At 47.6% G+C, this 26,567-nt stretch overlaps 1 protein-coding gene across 1 annotated transcript in view; it reads left to right on the top strand.

Annotated features, from left to right (window-relative positions):
• phf24 (PHD finger protein 24) overlaps positions 1-26,567 on the top strand; it is a 66,226-nt gene that overhangs the window by 26,442 nt on the left and 13,217 nt on the right. The window contains exons 3-5 of the mRNA XM_063047748.1: positions 19,450-19,635; positions 20,665-20,743; positions 23,953-24,155. Of these exons, the coding sequence (XP_062903818.1) occupies positions 19,450-19,635; positions 20,665-20,743; positions 23,953-24,155 (468 nt within the window). The remainder of the gene's footprint in view (positions 1-19,449; positions 19,636-20,664; positions 20,744-23,952; positions 24,156-26,567) is intronic.

The raw sequence follows: 26,567 nt of genomic DNA, 5'->3' as shown, positions 1-26,567 counted from the left end.
ATCCATGTGCTGATCTAAACGTCTTTTAAAAGTCTCTAATGTATCTGTCTCTGCCACCTCCCCAGGCACACACCACTCTCTGTGTAAAGTAAAACCTGCCCCTCCCATCTCTGTTGAAATTAACCCCTCTCACCTCAAATGCATGCCCTCTGGTATTAGACATTTCCACCCTGGGAAACAGATAGTCCACTCTAGCTATGCCTCTCATAAACTTACAAATCTCGATCAGATCTCCCCTCAGCCTCTGAAGCTCCAGCAGAAACACCCTAAGTTTGTCCAATATGCACAAAATGCTGGAGGAACTCAGTCAGTCAGGCCAGTATCAATGGGGGGAATAAACAGTCAACACTGCAGGCCAAGACCTTCCATCGGGACTGGAAAGGAAGGAGGCAGAAGAAGCTGGCAGGGGATAGTTGAGGGGGAAGGTGGTGGGGGGCTGTGGGGTGGAAATAAGAAGCTGGAAGAGATGGGTTGAAGAGATTAAGTGTTGAAGTAGAATGCCAGTCTCTCCAGTAGAACATCCTCTCTAATCCAGGCAGCATCCCGGTGAACGTCCTTAAAGCCTCCTCATCCTTGCTATAATAGAGCGACCAGAACTGAATGCAAAACCCCAGATGTGGCCTAACCCGAGTTTTATAAAGCTCAACCGATTCCAAGTCAATTCAATGGGAAAGGATGGAATATTATTCCACTCAATGCCTTTGGGTCAAGTCATTTTCATAATTATCTTTGTTGCGCAGTTAATTGGAAGCTTTCTGTTTGAGTGCATGCGAATTTTAATGTAATTACAACTTCTATTGGCTATTTTCCAAACGTTGTTTGAGACATTATGAGGAACATAGACAAAGTGATTGTTCTCAGATTGCTTCCCAAGGGCAGGGCATCAAGAAGCAAAGGGCATAGCATTAAGGTCCTCTTGGGGGCAGCCTTTCATTAAATCTATTGTGTTTCTTGTATTTCTGGGATTCACCATCATCATTGTTATGGACCGTGTTGTATGACGTGTGCGATCAGGGTCCATCCATGACCATGATGGTTCTGGGCAAATTTTTCTACAGATGTGGTTTGCCATTGCCTTCTTCGGGGCAGTGTCCTTACAAGACGGGTGACCCCAGCCATCATCAATTCTCTACAGAGATTGCCTGGTGCCAGTGGTCGCATAACCAGAATGTGATACGACCATTCACCACAAGATCCCGCGGCTTCGTGTGACCCTGATTGTGGGGGGCTAAGCAGGTGCCACACCTCACCCAAGGGTGACCTACAGGCTAACAGAGGGAAGGAGCACCTTACAGCTCCTTTGGTAGAGACGTATCTCCACCTGCCACTCTCAAGAAAATGAATCTCAGGTTGTAAATGATGATATACTGTATATGTACTGGGATAAATTTACTTTGAACTTTGAACCTGAGAGGGGAGGGATTGAAGAGGAAGCTTCGGGACAATTTTTTCACTCTGAGCTGCCAGAGAACGTGGTTGAGGCAGGTAGTATAGTGGTTAGTGTGATGCGATTACAACTTGGGGCATTGGTGTTTGGTGTTCAATTCTGGTGTTCTCTGTAAGAAAGTTAGTTTGTTAGTGTGGGTTTCCTCTCACCGTCCAGAGACCATAAGATATAGTAGTGGAATTAGGCCATTTGGCCCATCGAGTCTGCTGTGCCATTTCATTATGGCTGGTCCAATTTTCCTCTCAGCCCCAATCTCCTGCCTTCTCCCCATATCCCTTCATGCCCTGTCCAACCAAGTATCTATCAACCTCTGCATTAAATATACAAAATGACTTGGCCTCCACAGCTGCTTGTGGTAAAGAATTCCATAGATTCACCGTATTCTGGCTAAAGAAATTCCTCCTCATTTCCATTCTAAAAGGAAGCCCCTCTATACTGAGGCCGTGTCCTCCGGTCTTAGACTCTCCCAACATAGGAAACATCCTCTCCACATTCACCCTATCAAGCCTTTCACCATCTGATAGGTTTCAATGAGGTCACCCCTCATTCTTCTGAATTATAGTGAGCACAGGCCGAGAGCCATCAAACACTCTTCTTATGACAAGCCATTCAATCCTGGAATCATTTTTGTGAACCTCCTTTGAACCTTCTCAGCACATGTTTCAGCACATCCTTTCTAAGATAAGGGGCACAAAACTGCTCACAATACTCCAAGTGAGGCCTTTATAAAGTTTCAAGATTGTATCCTTGCTTTTACATTCTAGTCCTCTTGAAATGGATGCTAACATCCCATTTGCCTTCTTCATCACAGACTCAACCCACAAATTTACCTTCAGGGAATCCTGCACAAGGACTCCCAAATCCCTCTGTGCCTCAGTTTTTTTAATTTTCTCTCCATTTAGAAAATAGTCAACCCTTTCATTTCTTCTACCAAAGAACATGACCATACATTTCCTGACACTGTATTCCATCTGCCATTTCTTCGCCCATTCTCCTAATCTGTCTAAGTCCTTCTGTAGCCTCTCTACTTCCTCAAAACTACCTGCCCCTCCACCTATCTTCATATCATCTGCAAACTTTGCAACAAAGCAGTCAATTACATATAACATAAAAGGAATTGGTGCCAACACAGACTCCTGTGGAACATCACTAGTCACCAGCAGCCAACCAGAAAAGGCTCCCTTTATTCCCACTCTTTGCCTCCTGCCAATCAGCCCCTGCTTTATCCATGCTCGAATCTTTCCAGTAATACCATGTCCTCGTAGCTTGTTAAACTGTCTCAGTTGTGGCCTTCTGAAAGTTCAAATACACAACATCAACTGATTCTCCTTTGTCTATCCTGCTTGTTATTTCTTCAAAGAATTCCAACAGATTTGTCAGGCAACACACACAAAAAATGCTGGTGAACGCAGCAGGCCAGGCAGCATCTATAGGAAGAAGCACAGTCGATCCTTCGGGCCGAGATTTGCCAGGCAAAATTTTCCCTTGAGGAAACCATGCTAACTAGGGCCTATTTTAACATGTGCCTCCAAGTATCCTGAGACCTCATTTTCAATAATTGAATCCAACATTTCCTAGCCATTGAGGTCAGACTAACTGGCCTAAAGTTTCCTTTCTTCTGCCTCTCTCTCTTCTTGAAGAGAGGAGTGACATTTACAATTCTCCAGTCTTCCAGAACCATTCCAGAATCTAGTGATTCTTGAAAGGTCATTACTAATGCCTCCACAATCTCTTCAGCCACCTCTTTCAGAACCCATCTGGTCCAGGTGACTTACCTACCTTCAGACTTTTCAGTTTCCCAAGAATCTTCTCTCTAGTTATGGTAACTTCACATACTTCATGACCTCTGCCACCCGGAACTTCCACCATACAGCTCATCTCCTCTACAGTGAAGACTGATGCAAAATACTTATTTATTTTGTCCACCATTTCGTTGTCCCCCTTGACTACCTCTCCAACATCATTTCCCAGCAGTCCGATATCCACTCTCTCCTCTCATTTACACTTTGTATCTGCAGAAACTTTTGATATCTTCTTTAATATTAGTGACTAGCTTACTTTTATCTTCCATCTTTATCCTCTTAATGAATTCTTTAGTTGCCTTCTGATGGTTTTTTAAAAGCTTCCCAACCCTCTTAACTTCCCACTAATTTTTGCTCTATTATATGCCCACTTTTTGGCTATTATGTTGGTTTTGACTTTTCTTGTTGGCTATGGTTGTGTCATCTTGCCTTTAGAATACTTCTTCCTCTTTGGGATGTATATATCCTGTGCCTTCCGAATTGCTTCCAGAAATTCCACCCATTGCTGCTCTGCTGTCATCCCTGCCAGTGTTCTTTTCCAATCAATTCTGGCCAACTCCTGTCTCATACCTCTATAATTTCCTTTACTCCACTGTAAAACATACCGGTTGTTGGGTTAATCGGTCATTGTAAATTGTCCTGTGATTAAGCTAGTGTTAAATTGGTGAGTTGCTGGGTGGTGTGGTTCATTGGGCCAGAAAGGCCTGTTTGGTCTTTGTCTCTAAATTAAAAAAAAGAGACTTGGACAGGTTTATGGACAGGAAATGTTTAGAGCAAGGATTCCCAACCTTTTTTATGCCATGGACCCCCACTATTAATTGAGTGGTGTGCGGAACCGAGGTTGGGAACTCCTGGTTTAGAGGGGTGTGGACCAAAGTGAGGCTAGCTTAGATGGGAATCTCACTCAACATCGATCGGATGGACCCAAGGGACTGTCTCTGGGGTTGCCTGAATCCATAACTCTAAATATCAGAAATACAGTGACAATTAACTTCAACCCCAGTAAATAATCAAACATCTCCATCTCTCCAAACCGTTGAATTCCTGATCCCTGCATCACAGCTGACTGTCCAAAATGTAATTTATTGGGCAGACGAAAACCCTGTGTCAGCATGAAGCTCTGGTCTGTGAAACCCAAAACCCTATGACAATTCTTCTGGTTACTTATGTGACAAGCTTTGCCATTTCGATTCTTCAAAGTACATTTATTATCAAAGTGCGTACAGTTTACCTTGAGATTCACCTTCTTGCAGGCAGCCACAAAATAAAGAAACAATAGAATTTATGAAAAAGAACAGTGTTGCCTGACCTAACGAGTTCCTCCAGCATTTTGTGAATGTTGCTAAGAATCTCAAGGTAGTAATGTTAATGCACTACCTTGATAATAAATTTACTTTGAATTTATGAGCTAGTCTCATTTGCCTCCATTTGGGCCACATCTCCCTGAACACTTTTTTTTAGATTAGATTAGATTAAGAGGACACGTAGTCCTCTTTTATTGTCATTTAGTAATGCATGCATTAAGAAATGATACAATGTTTTTCCAGAATGATATCACAGAAACACCTGACAAACCAACTGAAAAACTGACAAAAACCACATAATTATAACATATAGATACAACAGTGCAAAGCAATACCGTAATTTGATAAAGAACAGACCATGGGCACATGGTAAAAAGTCTCAAAGTCTCTCGAAAGTCCCATCATCTCACGCAGACGGTGAACCTCCAGCACCGCAAACTTGCCGATGCAGCACCCTGGAAGCATCCGACCACAGTCTGACTCCGAGTCTGTCTGAAAACTCCGAGCCTCCAACCAGCTCTCCGACACCGAGCACCGAGCACCATCTCTGCCGAGCGCTTCAACCCCGGCCCCGGCAACAGGCAATAGGCAAAGCCGAGGATTTGGGGCCTTCCCCTCCGGAGATTCTCGATTGCACAGTAGCAGCGGCAACGAAGCGGGCATTTCAGAAGTGTCTCCAGGTGTTCCTCTGTGCTTCTCACAGCTGTCCCCATCAAATCAGGATTGTGCACGGCCCCCTAGTTAACACATATGATATCATTCGGAACGGCCGCACGCGCTGCATCGCGCCGCCATCTTCTCCTCCCTCCCCTTTTTTTTATCCATATCCATAGCTAAATCTGTTTTAAACACTTTAATTGTTCACACCTCTTCCACTTCTTCTGGCAGCTCGTAACAAATACTCACCACTCTCCATGTGAAAAATTTGCCCTTCAGGTCCCCTGTAGATCTTTACCCTCTCTTCTTAAACCTCTACGTTCTAGATTTAGACTCCACTCTCTAGAAAAATAGATTTCGACCATCGAGCTTATCTGTGCCCCTTACGATTTCTGAATGGAGAATTCTTAGCAGTGTGGAGGAACAGAAGGATCTTGGGGTCCAAGTCTATAGGTCCCTCAAAATTGCCATGCAAGTTGTTAGGGATGTTAAGAAAGCGAATGGTGCATTGGCCTTCATTAGTTGGGGGATTGAGTTCAAGAACCATGAGATAGTGTTACAGCTCTGTAAAGGGTTAAACCACACTTGGAATATTGTGTTCAGTTCTGGTCACCTCATCAAAGGAATGATGTGGAAGCTGTAGAGGGGATGCAGAGGAGATTTACCAGGTTGCTGCCTGAATTAGAGGACATGCCTTATGAGGGGTTGTGCGAGCTGAGGTTTTTCTCTTTGAAAGTAGAATAAGAAGTGATGATAGGAGTGTGCAAGACGATAAGAGGCTTTGGTCAGCCAGAGATTTCTTTCTCTGACGGAAATGGCTAATATGATAGGGCATAATTTTAAGGTGATTGGAGGAAAGTATGGGGGGATATAAGGGGTAGGTTTTTTACGCAGAGTGATGGGTGCTGCCCGGGATGGTGATAGAAGCAGATATATTAGGGACATTTAAGAAACTCTTAGATAGGTACATGGACGATAGAAAAGTTGAGAGTTGTGTACGAGGGAAGGGTTAGATTGATTGTCGAGTAGGTTAAAAGGTCAGCATAGCATCATGGGCTGAAAGACCTGCAGTGTGATGTAATAATCTGCGTTCCATTATGTCATCTGCCAGGCTCCTAGGTTCCAGGAGGAAAAGACCTAGTTTCTCCTTATAGCTGAAGTGCTCCAGTCATGGTACCGTCCTTGTGAATCTTTTCTGAACCCTCTCCAGTTTAACACTATCCTTCCTATTGCTGAGCAAGCTGGACTGCACACAATACTCCACGTAGGGTCCCACTAATGACTTGAACAGTTGTAACGTGTCTTCCCAATGCCTGTATTCAATGACCTGACCCATGAAGGCCAGCGTGCCAACGCCTTCTTACCCACCCTATCCAGTGTGTCCTCCCTTTCAGGGAGCTGGGTAGACTTATACCTTCCAGCTCCACCGGGCACTCCAGTTTCCTCACACATTCCAAAGACGGACGGGCTAGTAAATCAATTATAAACACAAGAGATTCTGCAGATGCTGGAAGACCAGAGCAATACACGCAATATGCTGGAGGAATTCAGTAGATCAGGCAACGTCTATGGAAATGAGTAAACAGTCAACATTTTGGGCTGAGATCGGTCATTGGGACTGGAGAGAAAGGAGAAAGGTGCCAGAATAACAGGGTGGGGGGAAGAGAGGATACCTAGAAGGTGATCGGTGAAGTCAGGTGGGCCATAGGAGAAAGAGAAGGAGGAGGGGACCCAGGGGGAGGTGATAAGCAGGTAGAGCCGAGGTAAGAGGCCAGAGTGGGGAATGGAAAAAGAGGGAAAATTGTTTTACCAGAAGAAGAAATCAATGTTCCTGCCATCATGTTGGAGGCTACCCGGATGGAATGCAAAGTGTTTCTCCTTCATTGTGGCGCACGAGGAGGCCATGGACCAAACATCAGACTGGGAATGGGAACTGGAATTAAAATGTTTGGCCACTTATGGTGGATGGTGCAGGGGTGCTCAGTGAAGTAGTCCCCCAATTTATGAAGGGTCTCACCAACGTAGAGGAGACCGCTTCAGGAGCACTGGTCACAATAGACAACCCCAGCAGATTTGTGGGTGAAGTGTTGCCTCACCTGGAAGAACTGTTAATTGCCTGCTGTAAATTGCCCCTAGGGGTGGAATCTGGGGCAAAGTAATGGGAATGTGAGAATAAAGTGGGATTAGTATCAGCTCAGTGAAAATGGGTTGTTGCTGGTCAGCACGGACGCAATGGGCCGAGGGGCTATGACTGAATTTGCAGTGTTATGAACAGTCTTGGGCCCAAAATCTAAGGAAGGATGTTCTGGAATTGGGTAGAGAGCAGAAGAGGTTATGAGAATTATCCAGGAATGAAAGAGTTATGACTGAGCAACACACACAAAATGTTGGAGGAACTCAGCAGGCCAGGCAGCATCTGTGGAAACATCGACTGTACCTTTTTCCATAGATGCTGCCTGGCCTGCTGAGTTCCTCCAACATTTTGTGTGTGTTGCTTGGATTTCGAGCAGCTGCAGATTTTCTCTTGTTTGGGGTTAATGATTGAGGAGCTTTTGACGTCTCTGTGCTTGTGCTTGCTGGAGTTTGGAAGAATGGTGGGGGGGGGGAATCTCATTGAAACTTATCGAATATTGGAAAGGCCTAGATAGTGTGGATGTCGAGAGGATGTTTCTAATAGTGGGGGAGTCTAGGGCCAGAGGGCACAGCCTCAGAATAGAGGGATGTCCATTTGGAACAGAAATGAGGAAGAATTTCTTTAGCCACAGGATGTTAAGTCTGTGGAATGCGTTGCCACAGACGGCTGTAGAGACCAAGAGGTTGATAGCTTCTTGATTAGTCAGGGTGTCGAAGGTTATGGGGAGAAGGCAGGAGAATGGGGTTGAGAAGGAGAATAAATCAGATTCAGAATTAGATTTATTATCACCGGCATGTTACGTGAAATTTGATAGCAACTGCAGCAGTTGAATGCAATACGTAATCTAGCAGAGAGAGAAAAAAAATAAATAAAATAAAACATAATAACAATAAATAAACAAGTAAAACAATTACACATATTGAATAGATTTTAAAAAGTGCAAAAACAGGAATACCGTATATTAAAATAAAAGTGAGGTAGTGTTCAAAGCTTCAATGTCCATTTAGGAATCGGATGGCAGAGGGGAAGAAGCTGTTCCTGAATCACTGAGTGTGTGCCTTCAGGCTTCTGTATCTCCTACCTGATGGTAACAGTGAGAAAAGGGCATGCCCTGGGTGCTGGAGGTCTTTAATAATACACGCTGCCTTTCTGACACACCACTCCCTGAAGATGTCCTGGGTTCTTTGTAGGCTAGTACCCAAGATGGAGCTGACTAGATTTACAACCTTCTGCAGCTTCTTTCGGTCCTGTGCAGTAGCCCCTCCATACCAGACAGTGATGCAGCCTGTCAGAATGCCCTCCACGGTACAACTATAGAAGTTTCTGAATGTATTTGTTGACATGCCAAATTTCTTCAAACTCCTTAATGAAGTATAGCCTCTGTCTTGCTTTCTTTATAACTACATTGATATGTTGGGACCAGGTTAGATCCTCAGAGATCTTGAAACCCAGGAACTTGAAGCTGTTCACTCTCTCTACTTCTGATCCCTGTATGAGGATTGGTATGTGTTCCTTCATCTTACCCTTCCTGAAGTCTACAATCAGCTCTTTCATCTTACTGACATTGAGTGCCAGGTTGTTGCTGTGGCACCATTCCACTAGTTGGCATATCTCACTCCTGTACACCCTCTCGTCACCACCTGAGATTCTATCAACAATGATTGTATCATCAACAAATTTATAGATGGTATTTGGGCTATGCCTAGCCACACAGTCATGGGTATATAGAGAATAGAGCAGTGGGCTAAGCACACGCCCCTGAGGTGCACCAGTGTTGATCGTAAATGCTTGGACTGAACTGCCTGAGGAAGTGGTTGGATTGGATACGTTAAGTGGTATCTAGATAGGTGCATGAAGGAAAAAGGTTATTGTCCATGCACAACCAACCAGGATTAGCAGAGAGAGTGTGGTGGCTGGCAGCAATCAGATGGCTGGTGGCCTTGACTCTGTGCTGTGTTACTATGGTAATTCAGCCATGACTGAATGGTTGATATGGCCAAGTGGCCTATTTCTGTTCCTGTCTTACGGTTTTATGAATATGGACAGATGTCTTGTTCGAAAGCATTTTTCAGAGTGAAAGCTTCATTTAGCACGGACTGTTAATCTCTTCCCTGCAGCGTGTTCAGGATGTGAAAGGGAATCTGGTGTCCTAATTAGCAAACAATTTAAACTATCGTAGCAGTGATGAGTGGTGATGAGTCAAGCAGTTCATATGTTTGCAAGTATTACAGGGTGTTGATGTAATCCTGCCACTTTACAAACGGTTGTCGATGATTTAGCAGTGCTCCAGGCAGAGTATGAAAAGGAAAGGATCTGGGTGACTGGTGGCTCTTTTCAGGAAGTAAAGGTTTCTCTCACTGGCCCAGTGCTTATTGCTCCTTGTCAGCTGTTCCTGAACTTGGTGCTTGCAGGGCTGAGTTGATTTTCCTCAGTCAAACACCATGGAAAAATTATAGGTGCCAGCCAGTCAGCACCTATCCACTGCAAACCCATCTCTCAGCACTGAGCCTCCCGCACCCGGGGAATTCAGAGTCTGACTCTTAAACCTGACAGGTTCACGTCCAGCTTCAGATTGGGGTTTGTATTCAGATTCAGATTTAGATTGGGGTTTAGATTCAGGTTTAGATTTAGATTCAGATTCAGATTCAGATTTATGTATTTATTTGAGATGCCGTGTGGAACAGGCCCCGCCCAGAAACCCCCCCCACTTAACCCCAGCCTAATTGCTGCAGAGTTTACAATGACCAATTAACCTACTAACTGGTCTGCCTTTGGAATGTGGGAGGAAACCGGAGCGCCCGGAGGAACCTGTGCACACGCGGGAAGAACATGCAAACTTTCTTACAGAGGACGCCAGAACTGAACTCCAAACTCGGATGCCCCAGGGTGTAATAGCGTCACGCTAACTGCTAAGCTACCTTGGTACCCTTACACTACCGTCACCACATCCACATCAGTGAAATGTGTCGCTCGTGTCAACAACCCACACTTCAACGGCATGCCCACAATGTTCAGCGGAATATCACAGATAGTAGCAACAGCGGCAGAAGACTCAGTTACCAGGGTAGTGTTGTGTATTTGAGTAATATTGTTTGGGTAAGCATTTGTTACTTGTTTCAGTAAGTCGTTGTGGGTTTTATGTAAAAATACGTGAATTTCATATATTGTGATGCTGCCACGTGGTACGTACACGCCTCACTAAAAGTAAAAGCCAAGTTAGACTGGCATGCCTGACTCCCTCTCTCTTTTCCTCTTAATGAGTTTAATGTTTTTGGGTTATAAAACATACAGGCAGTTTGGTGGAGTTTAAGAGCTTTGAAACAGACATGAATATAGAAAAATAGAAACATAGAAAATAGGTGCAGGAGTAGGCCATTCAGCCCTTCGAGCCTGCACCGACATTCAGTATGATCATGGCTGATCATCCAACTCAGAACCCCGCCCCAGCCTTCCCTCCATACCCCCTGATCCCTTTAGCCACAAGGGCCATATCTAACTCCCCCTTAAATATAGCCAATGAACTGGCCTCAACAGTTTCCTGTGGCAGAGAATTCCACAGATTCACCACTCTCTGTGTGAAGAAGTTTTTCCTAATCTCGGTCCTAAAAGGCTTCCCCTCTATCCTCAAACTGTGACCCCTTGTTCTGGACTTTCCCAACATCGGGAACAATCTTCCTGCATCTAGCCTGTCCAATCCCTTTAGGATCTTATACATTTCAATCAGATCCCCCCTCAATCTTCTAAATTCCAACGAGTACAAGCCCAGTTCATCCAGTCTTTCTTCATATGAAAGTCCTGCCATCCCAGGAATCAATCTGGTGAACCTTCTTTGTACTCCCTCTATGGCAAGGATGTCTTTCCTCAGATTAGGGGACCAAAACTGCACACAATACTCCAGGTGTGGTCTCACCAAGGCCTTGTACAACTGCAGTAGTGCCTCCCTGCTCCTGTACTTGAATCCTCTCGCTATAAATGCCAGCATACCATTCGCCTTTTTCACCGCCTGCTGTACCTGCATGCCCACTTTCAATGACTGGTGTATAATGACACCCAGGTCTCATTGCACCTCCCCTTTTCCTAATCGGCCACCATTCAGATAATAATCTGTTTTCCTATTTTTGCCACCAAGTTTTCCTATTTTTGCCACCAAGTTTTCCTATTTTTGCCACCAAATATGAAGGGAATGGAAGGATGTGGGTGATACACAGCAGGACATTTAGTATAAATTGGCATCAAGGTCATCACAACACTGTGGGTTGAATGGCCTGCCCCTAGCTGTACTGTTCTACATTCTAGGCACTTGTATTCTGCTTGCCGAGACCCCACCATTCATGGTGCAAGGTCCAGCCTCATTTGTGGTGAGCTCCTCCTTGACCTGGTGTCTCTCTCTCTCGGCACTGCACTGGTCACTGGCCGGTAACACTCTGTTGGGCAGTGAGCCAGGCCACCAGACACAGAGTTTACAGCACAGGAACAGGCCCTTCGGCCCATCTAGTCCATGCCAAACTGTTATTCTACCTAGACTCATTGATTCGCACTTGGACCAGAGATCTCCATATCTCTCCCAAATTTCTTTTAAATGTTGCAATCAAACCCACGTCCACCACTTCCACACTTTCACCACCCTCTGCGTGAAGAAGTTCCCCCTCATGGTCCCCTTAAACATTTCACCTTTCACCCTTAACCCATGACCTCTAGTTCTAGTCTCACCCAACTCAGTGGAAAAGGCTTTGATTTGATAGAGGTATAATTTCTCATATCTCTATCAAATCTCTCCCCATTCCCCTGCGCCTCAGGGAATAAGGTTCTTGCCTATTCAACCTTTTTCTATAACTCAGTCCCAGCAAAATTCCTGTAATTTTTCTCTGCACTCTTTCAATCTTATTGAGATATTTCCTGTTGGTGAATGACCAGAGCTAAACTCCTGGGAATAAACTCCTAATCTTTTCCTATAACAGGGTTTAACGCCTTTCATTTCATGAAAGCTGTGCTGGGCTTTGATTTATATTTACAGTAGCAAACAGAGGGCCATTATAATTTGAAAAACTTCAATTAGCAGTTGTTGCATGTTGTATTTATGAGTGAAGTTCAGAACTGAGAATTAATTTTTGATTATTATGCAACAGTGACTCACCCCAAGCGTGAGAAAAACAGTGAGAGAATTATCCAGCTCTCCAACGCACTCGACTAAGTGTTATTACCTTTGCGTGCAAGAGATTTCAGTACATTAGATCAGACTTTCTCTCAGCCCTTGCAGTATCAAACTCACCGAATCAAGTTGAGTTTATTGGCATCTGCACAAGTAGACGTATGCACAAGGTGCATCGGAAACTCACTTGCAGCAAGCAGCATAGACACAGATCCACAGATCATCAGACAATCAGCACTCACAAAGCATATATTAGACGTAAATGCTTAGACGAACAACAAATATAATGACAACAAAAATGCCCATTGTCGTGCAAAGTGATCGAAGTGTTGCTGTACTAGGTTAGTGATCAGGGTTGTGCCAGCCGGTTCAAGAGTAAATGGTGGAAGAGAAGGAGCTGTTCCCGAACCTGGTGGTGTGGGACTTCAGGGTTCTGTAATCTCCTGCCCGATGGGGGCTGTGAAAAGATGGCATGGCCCTGGATGGTGGGGGTCTTTGATGGATGTCCCCAGTGTCAGATATAGGGTGAAGTTCCATCTACACCAGCCCGTCACAGACTCCCAGAGTCAGACACAGAGTGAAACTCCCTCTACACAGTCCCATCACACACTCCCGGGGTCAGACACAGAGTGAAGCTCCCTCTACACTGTCCCATCACACACTCCCGGGGTCAGACACAGAGTGAAACTCCCTCTACACTGTCCCATCACACACTCCCGGGGTCAGACACAGAGTGAAGCTCCCTCTACACTGTCCCATCACACACTCCGAGGGTCAGACACAGAGTGAAACTCCCTCTACACTGTCTCATCACACACTCCCAGGGTCAGAAAGAGAGTGAAACTCCCTCGACACCGTCCCATCACACACTCCCGGGGTCAGACACAGAGTGAATCTCCCTCTACACTGTCCTATCACACACTCCCGGGGTCACACAGAGTGAAACTCCCTCTACACTGTCCCATCACACACTCCCGGGGTCAGACACAGAGTGAACCTCCCTCTACACTGTCCCATCACACACTCCCGGAGTCAGACACAGTGAAGCTCCCTCTACACTGTCCCATCACACACTCCCGGGGTCAGACACAGAGTGAAGCTCCCTCTACACCATCCCATCACACACTCCCGGGGTCAGACACAGAGTGAAGCTTCCTCTACACTGTCCCATCACACACTCCTGGTGTCAGACACAGAGTGGAGCTCCCTCTACACTGTCCCATCACACACTCCCAGGGTCAGACACAGAGTGAAGCTCCCTCTACACTGTCCCATCACACACTCCCGGAGTCAGACACAGAGTGAAGCTCCCTCTACACTGTCCCATCACACACTCCCGGGGTCAGACACAGAGTGAAGCTCCCTCTACACTGTCCCATCACACAGTCCCGGGGTCAGACACAGAGTGAAGCTCCCTCTACACTGTCCCATCACACAGTCCCGGGGTCAGACACAGAGTGAAATTCCCTCTACACCATCTCTAATATGTTTGTCTATATTACCAGGTATACCATAATTTAATTTGCTTGCAGGTATTTACAGGAAAAAATGAAATACTGTAGAATTTATTGAGAAAGTGCATAAACAGGCAAAGACCGACAAACAGCCAAGGTACAAAAGGAGTCAAACTGCAATTAGAAGTAATAATGAGAGCATGAGTTGTGAAGAGTCCTTCTGAGTGAGTGTGTAGGTGAAGGAATGGGCTTAGAGTTGTGAGTGAAGTTACCGATGCTGGTTCAGGAGACTGATGGTTGGAGGGCAAGAACTGTCCCTAAACCTGGTGGTGTGGGATCCCTGGCACTGTATCCCAGCTACCCACCACTCTCTATAAACCTGGTGGTGTGGGATCCCTGGCACTGTATCCCAGCTACCCACCACTCTCTATATAAAAAAAATGCCCCACTCATCTTTTAACTCACACTGTCTCGCCCCCTCTTATCTTGAATGCATGCCCTCTAGACATTCAAGCTGGGGAGGAGGATAGCTGCTGTTCTCTCTGTGGATGGACTGTCGATATTTTGGGTAGAGATCTTTCATCTGTCCTGTTACAGATGAAGGATCTCCACCACAAATATTGATCATAAGCATAAGAAGTTCTTTAGTTGCTGGAAATCCAGAGTAACACACACATTGGGTGGCACAATGGTGTAGTGGTTAGCACATCGCTTTGCAGCGCCACTGACCTGGGTTCAATTCCCGCGACTGCCTGTAAGGAGTTTGTACGTTCTCCCTGTGACCGGGTGGGTTTCCTCCAGGTGCTCTGGTTTCCTCCCACGCTCCAAAGATGTGCAGGTTAGTAGGTTAATTGGGTGGTGTGGGCTTGTTAGTTACCGTGCCATAACTTTAAAATAAGATTTTTAAACACCCAATATGTTGACCATAAACACGGGAGATTCTGCAGATGCTGGAAATCCAGAGCATCACGCACAAAATGCTGCAGGAAGTCAGCGGGTCAGGAATAATCAGTCGACATTTCGGGTGCTGATGAAGGGTCTTGGCCTGAAACATCGACTGTTTATTCCCCTCCACAGATACTGCTTGAACTACTGAGTTCCTCCAGCACTTTGTTTTTTTTTGGTTTTCTTTTTGTTAACAAACTCATTGGCCTGTGTTTAAAATAGCTGACAGTTAGAAGACACAGACAATATCTGTGATACAACCATGAGATATAGGACCAGAGTGAGGACATTTGGCCTGTCGAGTCTGCTCTGCTATCCCATCATAGTTGATTTGTTTATCCATCTCAACTCCATTCTCCTGCCTTCTTCCTGTAACATTGGACACCTGACCTGCCAAGAACCTACCAACCTCAGCTTTGTGAACAGCAATGTGAAATCATTGTACCAGCATACTGATTCAAACCACATTTTCTTCAATATTAATAATTAAATAACAAGAGTGATATCATTCAGCAGACGGTTCAGAACCAGAATCAGGTTTAATATCACTGGCCTATGTTGTGAAATTAATTATTACGTAGCTGCAGCTCACAGCAATGCGTAATAATAACAACCGTAAATTGCAGAGTGTATACATATAAACCTCCCCCCACCCCATACCAGATGGTGGTGCAGCCAGTTACAATGCTTTCCATGGTATACCTGTAGAAATTTTCACGTATTTCATCCCCTCAGACTCAACGGTTCAAAGTACATTTGTTAGCAAAGTATGAGTGCAGTATACAACCCTGAGATTTGTCTTCCCACGGACAGCCACGAAACAAAGAAACAGTATGAAACCCGCTCCTAGTGAAATCTAGCCGCTGTTGTGCTTTCTTTGTAACTGCATCGATACGCTGGGTGCAGGACAGACCCTCAGAGATCTTCACACCCAAGAACTAAGTCCCTTGAACAGAAGGGCAGGTTCTTGTGTGGGAGAGGCTTAGAATGCTATGGGCCAAACACAGGCAAATGGGATGTCTTGGACAGCACGGTCCGATTGGGCCGATTGGCCTGTTTCCGTGCTGTATAACTCTGTGATTCTGTCTGCAGTCCCTTGTCTCTGCAGTGTGATAACAGCCCAGACACTCACCCCGGCACCTGACACACTGAGCATTATTTAATATTATTTATTTAGAGAGACAGTGTAGAACAGGCCCTTCCGGCCCAACAATCTGCACCACCCAGCAGCCCACTGATTTAACCCCAGCCTAATTTACAATGATGTGTTACTAAACTTCTCAGTCAGTCCCAGGGCTGACACTCCCTCTCTGTGTGAACTGCAGGGTGAAGCAGAGGTGGTTCTCTGTAGGCAGCAGCAACCTGCTGTGCTGGTGTCTGTCAAATGATGTCTCAGCGTTCTAATTAACCGGGGCCTCACGCAGTTCCATGTTTACAGATGCACGATCAGCAAGTCTCTAATTACCCGAGGAAGTGGGAAACATCGATCTCTCTCTCTCTCTCTGGGGTTCTTTCGCTGCATCCCACCCCACACAAACCTCAGGCTCACTCACTCACCAACGCAGGCTGTCCCATCCAAAGAGACTTTTGTGCCTCAGGTACACAGAAAGGTGCTGTTAGAGGGCCAGTAACATCATGAAGGATCCCACCCACCCTGCTCATGGGCTGTTTGTCCCTCTCCCGTCAGGGAGGAGGCTACGTAGCATCCACTCCAGAAACACCAGACTCGAAAACAGTCACTTTCCCCAAGCAGTAAGTCTGATCAACACCTCCACCCAATAACCCACCCCTCCACACCCCCAACCACCACTACTTTATCATTTCCTGTCAGTCACCTTATGTACAGACACTCCTGTGCCTAGCGTCACTTTATGGATATACAAACAATCTGTGTATATTAACGATTTTATGTATTTATATTTATTGTGTTTTATTATTATTGTGTTCTTAATCTTATTGTGTTTTTTTTTGCTGCATCGGATCTGGGGAAAGAATTATTTCATTCTCCTTTACGCATATGTACTGGAAATGACATTAAACAATGTTGAATCTTGACATTTAATAAGAGGCTGTTAGGCACAAGAATGGTGAGGGAATGTGGGATATGTATCGTGGGCAGGCAGATGGGATTGGTTTGGATTGAGATCATGTGGATCACGTGCAATTTGGATGTGTTTCATTTGACATTGTGATTGGCATGGACGTTGTGGGTAATTGGGGAGTTTGGGTGAGTCACCAAAGACACTCGCAAATTTCTACAGATGTACTGTGGAGAGTATTCTAACTGGCTGCATCATTGTCTGGTATGGAGAGTGGAGGGGGCTGTTACTGCACAGGACCGAAAGAAGCTGCAGAGCGCTGTAAACAGTCCGTTCCTTCTCATGGGCACTAGCCTCCGTAGTATGCAGGACATCTTCAAGGAGCAATGCCTCAAAAGGGCAGCATCCATCATTAAGGACCCCCTTCACCCAAGTCATCCCCTCTTCTCATTATTACCATCAGGTAGGAGGTACAGAAGCCTGAAGACACACACTCAGTGATTCAGGAACAGCTTCTTCCCCTCTGACATCTGATTTATGAATGGACATTGAACCCATGAATACTACCTCACTACTTTTTAAATTTCTATTTTGCACCACTTACTTAATTTAACATTTTTATACATGTATGTACACTTACTGTGATTCACAGTTTTTCCCTATTATTATGTACTGCATTGTACTGCTGCCGCAAAGACAACACATTTCCTGACCTACGCCGGTGATATTAAACCTGATTCTGATCCCGTACTACAGTGTCCTACTTGTCGGGCCACATCATTCCATAGATGCTGTCTTATAGAGAACATACACCAGCACGCACAGGAACAGGCCCTTCAGCCCACAGTGTTGTGCTGAACCAATTAAATTAGTAATCCAATGGCCAACTAAACTAATCTCCTCTGCCTACACAATGTCCATATCCCTCCTGTGAGACGAGGTAAGACTTATTGAAAGGGTTGCAGAGGCTGGTGGTGGAGACCATCGCCACTTGTCCGTCCCAGTGAGGAGCTTGGGGAAGGGGAAAGGAACATGGAACACATTATTAAAGGTTCAAACAATTGCCGAGCTAATGTACATAAAGACGTGAAAGGTGAGAGGAGACTGGATAGAGGAGTACAAGATGATAAGAGGCAGAGATCAAGTGGACATCCAGAAACATTTTCCCAGGGTGGAAATGGCTAAGACGAGATGCTTGGACAATGGTTCCCCTTATTTGTGATGGCCAGTCTGTGCAAAAACCATGTGCTGTGCAATTTTTTTCTCAGTGACAACAACATGTGCGCACTGATAGTTTAAGTTGAAGCAAACATGAAGCTATTCTAAGGAGAATAAGCCATTCCACTTCAAATTAACAAGCAGTTTTTTTGCACTCCACGCCCTTTGCTTCTTTGGAATTCGACAAAGTGAATCAATAATTTCTTCAATAACAACAGTATATAGGCATCTGCTGGTCTCGTGAGACCATGGATTTGCACCTTGGAAGGTTTCCAGGGCGCAGGCCTGGGCAAGGTTGTACGGAAGACCGGCAGTTGCCCATCCTGCAAGTCTCCCCTCTCCACGACACTGATGTTGTCCAAGGGAAGGGCACTTGGGCCAATACAGCTTGGCACCGGTGTCGTTGCAGAGCAATGTGTGGTTAAGTGCCTTACTCAGGGACACAACATGCTGCCTCAGCTGAGGCTCGAACTAGCGACCTTCAGATCACTAGATGAACACCTTAACCACTTGGCCACGCGCCAACACAACAGTATAAATAAGCCCGTTCTAAAATCCGCAGACAAATCATTGCAAACTGCACATTGTCAACTCTGTCCGCATCAGAAACCAGAAAAGGAAATGTGTTTCTGTACAATCGTGAAATATATTTAACTTGCCAGCGAGGTAAAGGGTGACAACCTCTTGTGAGCAGCTTAAATTCCCTTGTGAGCTGGTAGCAAAAGACGTGTGCGCGTCCACACAGCTTAGAGGGAACATTGTGTTTGGAGGGATGTTGGAGGTATGTTTTCTACAGAGAGTGGTGGGTGTGTGGAACGTGCTGCCAGGGGTGGTGGTAGAGGCAGATACACTAGGGACATTTAAGAGACTTGTGGATAGACACAAGGATGAAAGAAGAATGGAAGGCTAGTCAAAGTCAAAGTAAATTTATTATCAAGCTATGTCTATGTCACCATATACCACCAGGAGATTGTTTTCCTTGCAGGCCTTTACAGGAAAATAAAGAAATGTAATAGAATTTATGGAAAACTACATAAGTTGAGACCAACAAGCTGACAAACAACTAATGTGCAAAAAAATGCATTAAAAATAATAATGCTTGCCACCCACTACCCCTCCTCCCCATCTCCCAACCTCACCACCACCACTTCTCACTCCCCCCTGCCCATTTGCCCTTCCCCACCCTTCCCCCCCACCGACTCACCCTCTTCCCCCTCCTCTCACTCCCATCCCCATCCCCCCTCCCTTCTCCCTCCCCACCTCCCCACCTCCCCCCCCCGCTCTCCCCGTCGCTCCGCAGGTGACCAGCGACGAGATGTGTGAGATCTGCGAGGTGTGGACGGCCGACGAGCTGTACCCCTGCCGGACCTGCACCCGGGTCTTCCACGACGGCTGCCTGAAGCGGGTGGCCCAGCTCTGCCCCGGCGGCATCGAGGAGCTGAAGGAGACGGCGCACACGGCCATGGGCTGGAGTTGCCAGTACTGTGTGAGTAGTAATGTGATCTCTCGCGTAGAATACAATGCTCCCCTGAGGGGTTCTCTACTGCTGGGTCCTCAGGAATATACCCAGTGACTTGGCCCCCACAGCCATCTGTGGCAATGAATTCACTACACTCTGGCTAAAAACAATTTCTCCTCACCTCTATACTAACTGGATGTCCCTCTGTTCCGAGGCTCTGGTCCCAGACTCCCCCAATACAGAAAACATCCTCTCCACATCCACTCTACCTATTCCTTTCAATACTCAATTGGTTTCAATGAGAGCCCATTGCATTCTTCTCACTCCAGTGAGTCAGGCCCAGAACCATCAAATGATCCTCATTCATTAACCTTTTCATTCCTGGAATCACACTCGTGAACCTTCTCTGTGCTGCCCAGTTAGAGGTGACCTTCAAGGACCCCAGCACAACTTTGGACGGGGCAGGTAAGATCTCTCCTCTTGTCCAGCCAAGGTCAATGGGTCCCTCCAGCAGTGGTGCCAAGGTACCCAGCTGGTCCTGAGGTTGGTACTCACTGGCTACCGGCTGGCGGAAGTTGGGGTACCAGACTGATTTTAGGGGTGTATCAGCATAGGTGACGTTACAGAAGTGTGCTCGAGAGGCCAAATGTCTCCTATCAATGTGCCTGTGGAGGCCAAGTCTCCTTGTTATGTCTGCACACTGGGCTCTTTGTGGAGTCTGTCTTCCTGGCACTGTGCCTAGCAAGGGGAGGCAACACTGGCATCCTCAATGCCAGCCATGTCTTAACTCTCTCTCTCTTTCTCCATCCCTCCCCCTTTCTGACCCCTCTCTCCCTCCCCCTTCCCCCTTCTCTCTCCTTCCTCTCTTTAACCCTCCCTCCTTCCACCTCTCTTCCCCACAACCTCTCCCCTCGTACTCTCTCCTCCTGCACCCTCCCTACTCAATCCCTCTTGCCCTCTTCCTCCCACACTTGCTCACTTCTCCCCCTCTCTCCCAATCTCCCTCCTCCCCCCACTCCCTCCGTCCCTCTCTCTCTCCCGCCCTATCCCTGCCAGGATAACGTGAACCTGCTGTTGACCGAGGAGGAAATGTTCAGCCTGAAGGAAGTCTTCCGTCAGTGCAGGGTAATCCCAGGTCCGTCTGTGTCCTGAGCCCTGACCCCTTCTCCCACCCCACCCCCGCCGGGCTTAACGTGTTCCCCATTGGGGGGCAGAACGGAGAGAAATTCAGAACCCTCAACCCCCACGTCAAAGTGGAGTTTGAAATAGGGTCCAGTGCTTCCCCAGCTTATCTGATGAATCAACTCTTCTCGGGCTTCCAGCTGGGTGCAGGTATTGATTTTAACCGACGTTTCCATGTTAAACGCTGCCATTTTCATCAGGGATCCTGAGAAGAGTTTGTTTGTCAAAGTCGATCACTGTCACCTGCACGAGTCCGCGTGTGCACAGGTGCAATGTCAAACTTCCTACGGCAGCGCCACAGGCTCAGAGCGTTAGGGAAACAGCATTCACAGGAAAACATCAACTCGGCACAATATTTACAAGAAAGAACACAATTAGAACAAAAGAAATATGCGAAGTGATCAGAGTGGTGATAGTGCTGCTGTACTGAGGTTGTGATTAGGGTTTTTGCTGTCAGTTCAACAACTGAATGGTTGGAGGGAAGTTGCTGTTCCTGAACCTGGTGGTGTGGGACTACAGGATTCAGTACCTCCTGCCCGATGGGAGTGTGAGAGATGGCGTGGCCGGGTGATGGTGGAGTGGGACTACAGGATTCAGTACCTCCTGCCCGATGGGAGTGTGAGAGATGGCGTGGCCGGGCGGTGGTGTGGGACTACAGGATTCAGTACCTCCTGCCCGATGGGAGTGTGAGAGATGGCGTGGCCGGGTGGTGGTGTGGGACTACAGGATTCAGTACCTCCTGCCCGATGGGAGTGTGAGAGATGGCGTGGCCGGGTGGTGGTGTGGGACTACAGGATTCAGTACCTCCTGCCCGATGGGAGTGTGAGAGATGGCGTGGCCGGGTGGTGGTGGTGTGGGACTACAGGATTCAGTACCTCCTGCCCGATGGCAGTGTGAGAGATGGCGTGGCCAGGTGGTGTGGGACTACAGGATTCAGTACCTCCTGCCCGATGGGAGTGTGAGAGATGGCGTGGCCGGGCGGTGGTGTGGGATTTCGGGATTAAGTACTTCCTGCCCGATGGGAGTGTGAGAGATGGCGTGGCCGGGTGGTGGTGTGGGACTACAGGATTCAGTACCTCCTGCCCGATGGGAGTGTGAGAGATGGCGTGGCCGGGTGGTGGAGTGGGACTACAGGATTCAGTACCTCCTGCCCGATGGGAGTGTGAGAGATGGCGTGGCCGGGTGGTGGAGTGGGACTACAGGATTCAGTACCTCCTGCCCGATGGGAGTGTGAGAGATGGCGTGGCCGGGTGGTGGAGTGGGACTACAGGATTCAGTACCTCCTGCCCGATGGGAGTGTGAGAGATGGCGTGGCCGGGTGGTGGTGTGGGACTACAGGATTCAGTACGTCCTGCCTGATGGGAGTGTGAGAGATGGCGTGGCCGGGTGGTGGTAGTGTGGGACTACAGGATTCAGTACCTCCTGCCCGATGGGAGTGTGAGAGATGGCGTGGCCGGGTGGTGGGGATCTTTGATGATGGACGTGGCCTTCTTGGTGCAGCGTCTCCTGTAGATACGACCGATGGTGGGGAGGGACATGACCGATGCGGGGGAGGGATGTGACCGATGGTGGGGAGGGATGGGACCGTGAAGTATTGGGCGGAGTCCACTGCTCTCTGCACCTTCTTACACTCCTGCACATTTGCATTTCCGTACCAGACCGGTGGTGTAGTGACATCAGCACCAGACTTTGACCTGAGTTCGAATCTGACCGGCCTTTGTACGCTTTCTATCCGCGCCGGGTCGAGTGTTGAGCTAACAACTCGGCCTCGTAAAAAACCGTCAGATGCTGCAGAAATGGCAAAAAAAAAGCTGCCAGAAGGCGTGAAAAGGAACAGCAACCAGTCAGGATACTTTACATCTTGGTCACCCAATCAACCTTAACCACGGCAGCGTAGCGGTTTGTCAGAGTTCAGAGTTCAGAGTTCAATTCTGAATCCATATGCAAGGAGTTTGTGTGTTTTCCCTGTGTCCATGAGGATTTCCTCCAGGTGCTCCGGTTTCCTCCCACAAAGACGTTCTGGTTACTAGGTTAATTGGTCATTGTCAATTGTCCAGTGATTAGACTAGGGTTAAACAGGTGGGTTGCTGGCAGCATAGCTCGAGGGCCTGTTCTGCACTGTCAAAATAACTAAATTACAGCACTGGGAGGCACCTTCGCCGGAAGGACCGTGGTGGTTCAAGGGGGCATATTATTCCCCCACCCCCACCCCCCCTCCACCTTCCGCAGGGTCAGCTGGGGATGTGCGATAGATGCCGGCCATGCCATCTACCCTCAGATGGTGAAACTGAAAAGAGACGGAGACTGGTCCGTCCACACAAGGACTGATGTTGCTGGCTGTGTGTCCCTGCCACATCCCCCCCCCCCCACTGCGTTTATTTATCCTCTCCCCCCTTCCCTGCTCAGACTCACCAGGGCCGGCAGGGTAACAGAACCGTTAGCATGATGCTGATACAGCGTCGGCTATGAGATCGGGCTCAATCACCCTACAATCTCCCTGAGACCGTGTGGGTTTCCTCCTTGTCCCAAAGACGTGTGGGTGGGTTGTTGAGCTGTGGGCATGCTGTGTTGGAGCCAGAAGTGTGACACAGTACAATCCTCACTGATCTGATTTGGCATAAACGATGCATTTCACTGTATGTTGTGATGTTTTGACGTACGTGTGACAAATAAAGCTCACCTTTGTCTCTTTACCAGCACTTTCCACTCTCCGGGGCTGATCCCAAATTCCCAATCGGATTTTCGGGAGGAGAGTGTGATTATCTGTGACCACACCCAACGGTGTCTCCTTCCATACTGTCTGTCCCTGTGGAATCAAGTGTCCGATGATCGGACTCCTGGGTGGGGTCAGATACCTGCCTCTCTGTAGGAGATCAGATACCCTCCTCATGAGGACCTGCATCTTGTGAGGCGAGGAGCCTCCCATTTTAGCTCCCAGTGGCCTCATCCGTGTCCGAGAAGATCTCCTCCCTCCCTCATCCCAGGATATCTACCGTCCTCCATCTCTCATTCCCTCCCGCGCCAGGGTCTCCCTCCCACCATCCCTAATGTCCAAGGGTATCTCCCAATCTCTCTTCCCTCTCTTCCCTCCCTCCATCCCCCGCAGGCATCTGCGGAGATCTCCCTACCCCATTCATGCCGGAACGCCTCCTGCTTTTTCAGAGTCCTGCCTCACCTCGGATGATTTCCTCCATTTCAAGCACTTTGTCCACAAGCAGCTCTTTGACGAGCAGATGAACGAGGAGGTGGAGGAGCTGGCTGTGGCCCAGTTCACCGCCCTGGACGGCGACAAGAAGGGCCAGATGGAGTGGACGGACTTCCTGTACCATGAGTCCCTGCTGCTGCTCCAGAGAACCCGCTCACAGGTAGGTGGGCCAGGCCAAGGCTCGGGATATACGACAAGAAGATCCCCTCAGATCACCTTGATCATTCGTCTCTCGCCACTAATCTCCCTCCCATCCCTTAACCCTATGAGTGGAACAAGTGCTACACCAGCCCATCCACCTCCCCCCTCACCTCCACTCAGGGCCTCAAACATTTCTGTCTGGTGAGGCAACGCTTCACCTGTGAATCTGTTCGGGTCGTCGACTGTATCTGCCGTTCCCGATGTGGCTTCCTCTACTTTGGTGAGACCCAATATAGATTGGGGGACAGCTTTGTCAAGCATCTCTGCTCCATCAACCAAAAGAAGGCTTTTCCGTTGGCCGAGCATTTTAATTCCTATCGCCATTGTCATTCCGACATGTCGGTCCACAGCCTCTTCTTCTGCCACGTTGAGGGCAATCACAGGCTGGAGGAGCAACACATCACATTCTGTCTGGCTAGCTCCAACTTGATAGCAATTGAAGCAGAGGGAAGGGGAGGGGCAAACGCTCCAGACAATTTTTCCCCTACCCTTCCCTCTTCTTCAATTCTCCACTCTGGCTCCTTTCTTACCTCTTCTCATCTCCTCCTTCTGGTGTCCCTCCTCCTTCCCTTTCTCCCATGGTCCACTCTGCTTTCCAATCAGATTCTTTCTTCATCAGCCCTTTACATTTTCCACCTATCAGCTCCCAGCTTCTTATTTCATTGCCCTTCCCCCACCCACCCACCTTCCCCCTCACTCGGTTTGTTCTTCCTCTCCCCCTACCTTGTTATTCTGGCTTATTCCCCTTCCTTTCCAATTCTGAAGAAGGGTCTCAGCCCAAAATATTGCCTGTTTATCCTTCTCCATACTTGCTGCCTGGCCTGCTGAGTTCTTCCAGTATTTTGTGTGTGTTGCTCTGCATTTCCAGCATCTGCAGGATCTCTTGTGTTTATGGTTTGCTAATCCAGGCAGGATCCCGGTAAATCTCTGCTGCACCATGCTAATGCTTCCATGTCCTATAACGTGACCAGAACTGAACACTATATTCCAAGTGACCAAGTGGGCTGAGAAGTGCCAGATGGAGTTCAACCCGGAGAAGTGTGAGGTGGTACACTTTGGAAGGACAAACTCCAAGGCAGAGTACAAAGTAAATGGCAGGATACTTGGTAGTGTGGAGGAGCAGAGGGATCTTGGGGTACATGTCCACAGATCCCTGAAAGTTGCCTCACAGGTGGATAGGGTAGTTAAGATAGCTTATGGGGTGTTAGCTTTCATAAGTTGAGGGATAGAGTTTAAGAGTCGCGATGTAACGATGCAGCTCTATAAAACTCTGGTTAGGCCACACTTGGAGTACTGTGTCCAGTTCTGGTCACCTCACTATAGGAAGGATGTGGAAGCATTGGAAAGGGTACAGAGGAGATTTACCAGGATGCTGCCTGGTTTAGAGAGTATGCATTATGATCAGAGATTAAGGGAGCTAGGGCTTTACTCTTTGGAGGGAAGGAGGATGAGAGGAGACATGATAGAGGTGTACAAGATAATAAGAGGAATGGATAGAGTGGATAGCCAGCGCCTCTTCCCCAGGGCACCACTGCTCAATACAAGAGGACATGGCTTTAAGGTAAGGGGTGGGAAGTTCAAGGGGGATATTAGAGGAAGGTTTTTTACTCAGAGTGTGGTTGGTGCGTGGAATGCACTGCCTGAGTCAGTGGTGGAGGCAGATACACTAGTGAAGTTTAAGAGACAACTGGACAGGTATATGGAGGAAGTTAAGGTGGGGGCTGATATGGGAGGCAGGGTTTGAGGGTCGGCACAACATTGTGAGCCGAAGGGCCTGTACTGTGCTGTACTATTCTATGTTCTATGTTCTATGAAAGTGCGTTGAGGTGATCCACGCTGGTTCAGGAACCTGGTGGTTGATGGAATAACTGTCCCTGAGCCCGGTGATGTGGGGCCTGAGGCTCCTGTAGCTACTGCCTGATGTCAGCAGTGAGAACAGAGCATGGCCTGGATGATGGGGTTCCTTGATGAAGGCTGAAGCTTTCGTGTGGCAGCGCTCAGTGGTGGGCTGGGCTTTACCCATGCTGGCTGGGCCGTATCCACCACTTCTTGTACACATTTCTGTTCTTAAGCATTGGTATACCAGGTCTTGATGCAACCAGTAAGGGTATTCTCCATTGTACATCTTTAGAAGTTTGTCAAAGTTTTTGGTGACACGCTGAACCTGTGCAAACTTGTAAGAAAGTAGAGGTACTGTTCTGCTTTCTTTGTGAGGGAGCTTAGGGGCTGGTCCAGGTTAAGATTAAGATGGGAGGTGTGGGAAGAGATATGAGGAGGGACGAAGGGGGTCATCATTTGCGAAACCATTTCCACACCCGCCCTAACTCATCGTGGTCTGGACACCTGCCTTACGAACTCGAACCCTGTAGAC

The sequence above is a fragment of the Mobula hypostoma genome, chromosome 5 (genome assembly GCF_963921235.1).
Source record: "Mobula hypostoma chromosome 5, sMobHyp1.1, whole genome shotgun sequence".
Classification (NCBI taxonomy): domain Eukaryota; kingdom Metazoa; phylum Chordata; class Chondrichthyes; order Myliobatiformes; family Myliobatidae; genus Mobula; species Mobula hypostoma.
Note: the sequence above shows the minus strand (reverse complement) of the source record. Positions and strands in the feature narration are given on the sequence as shown.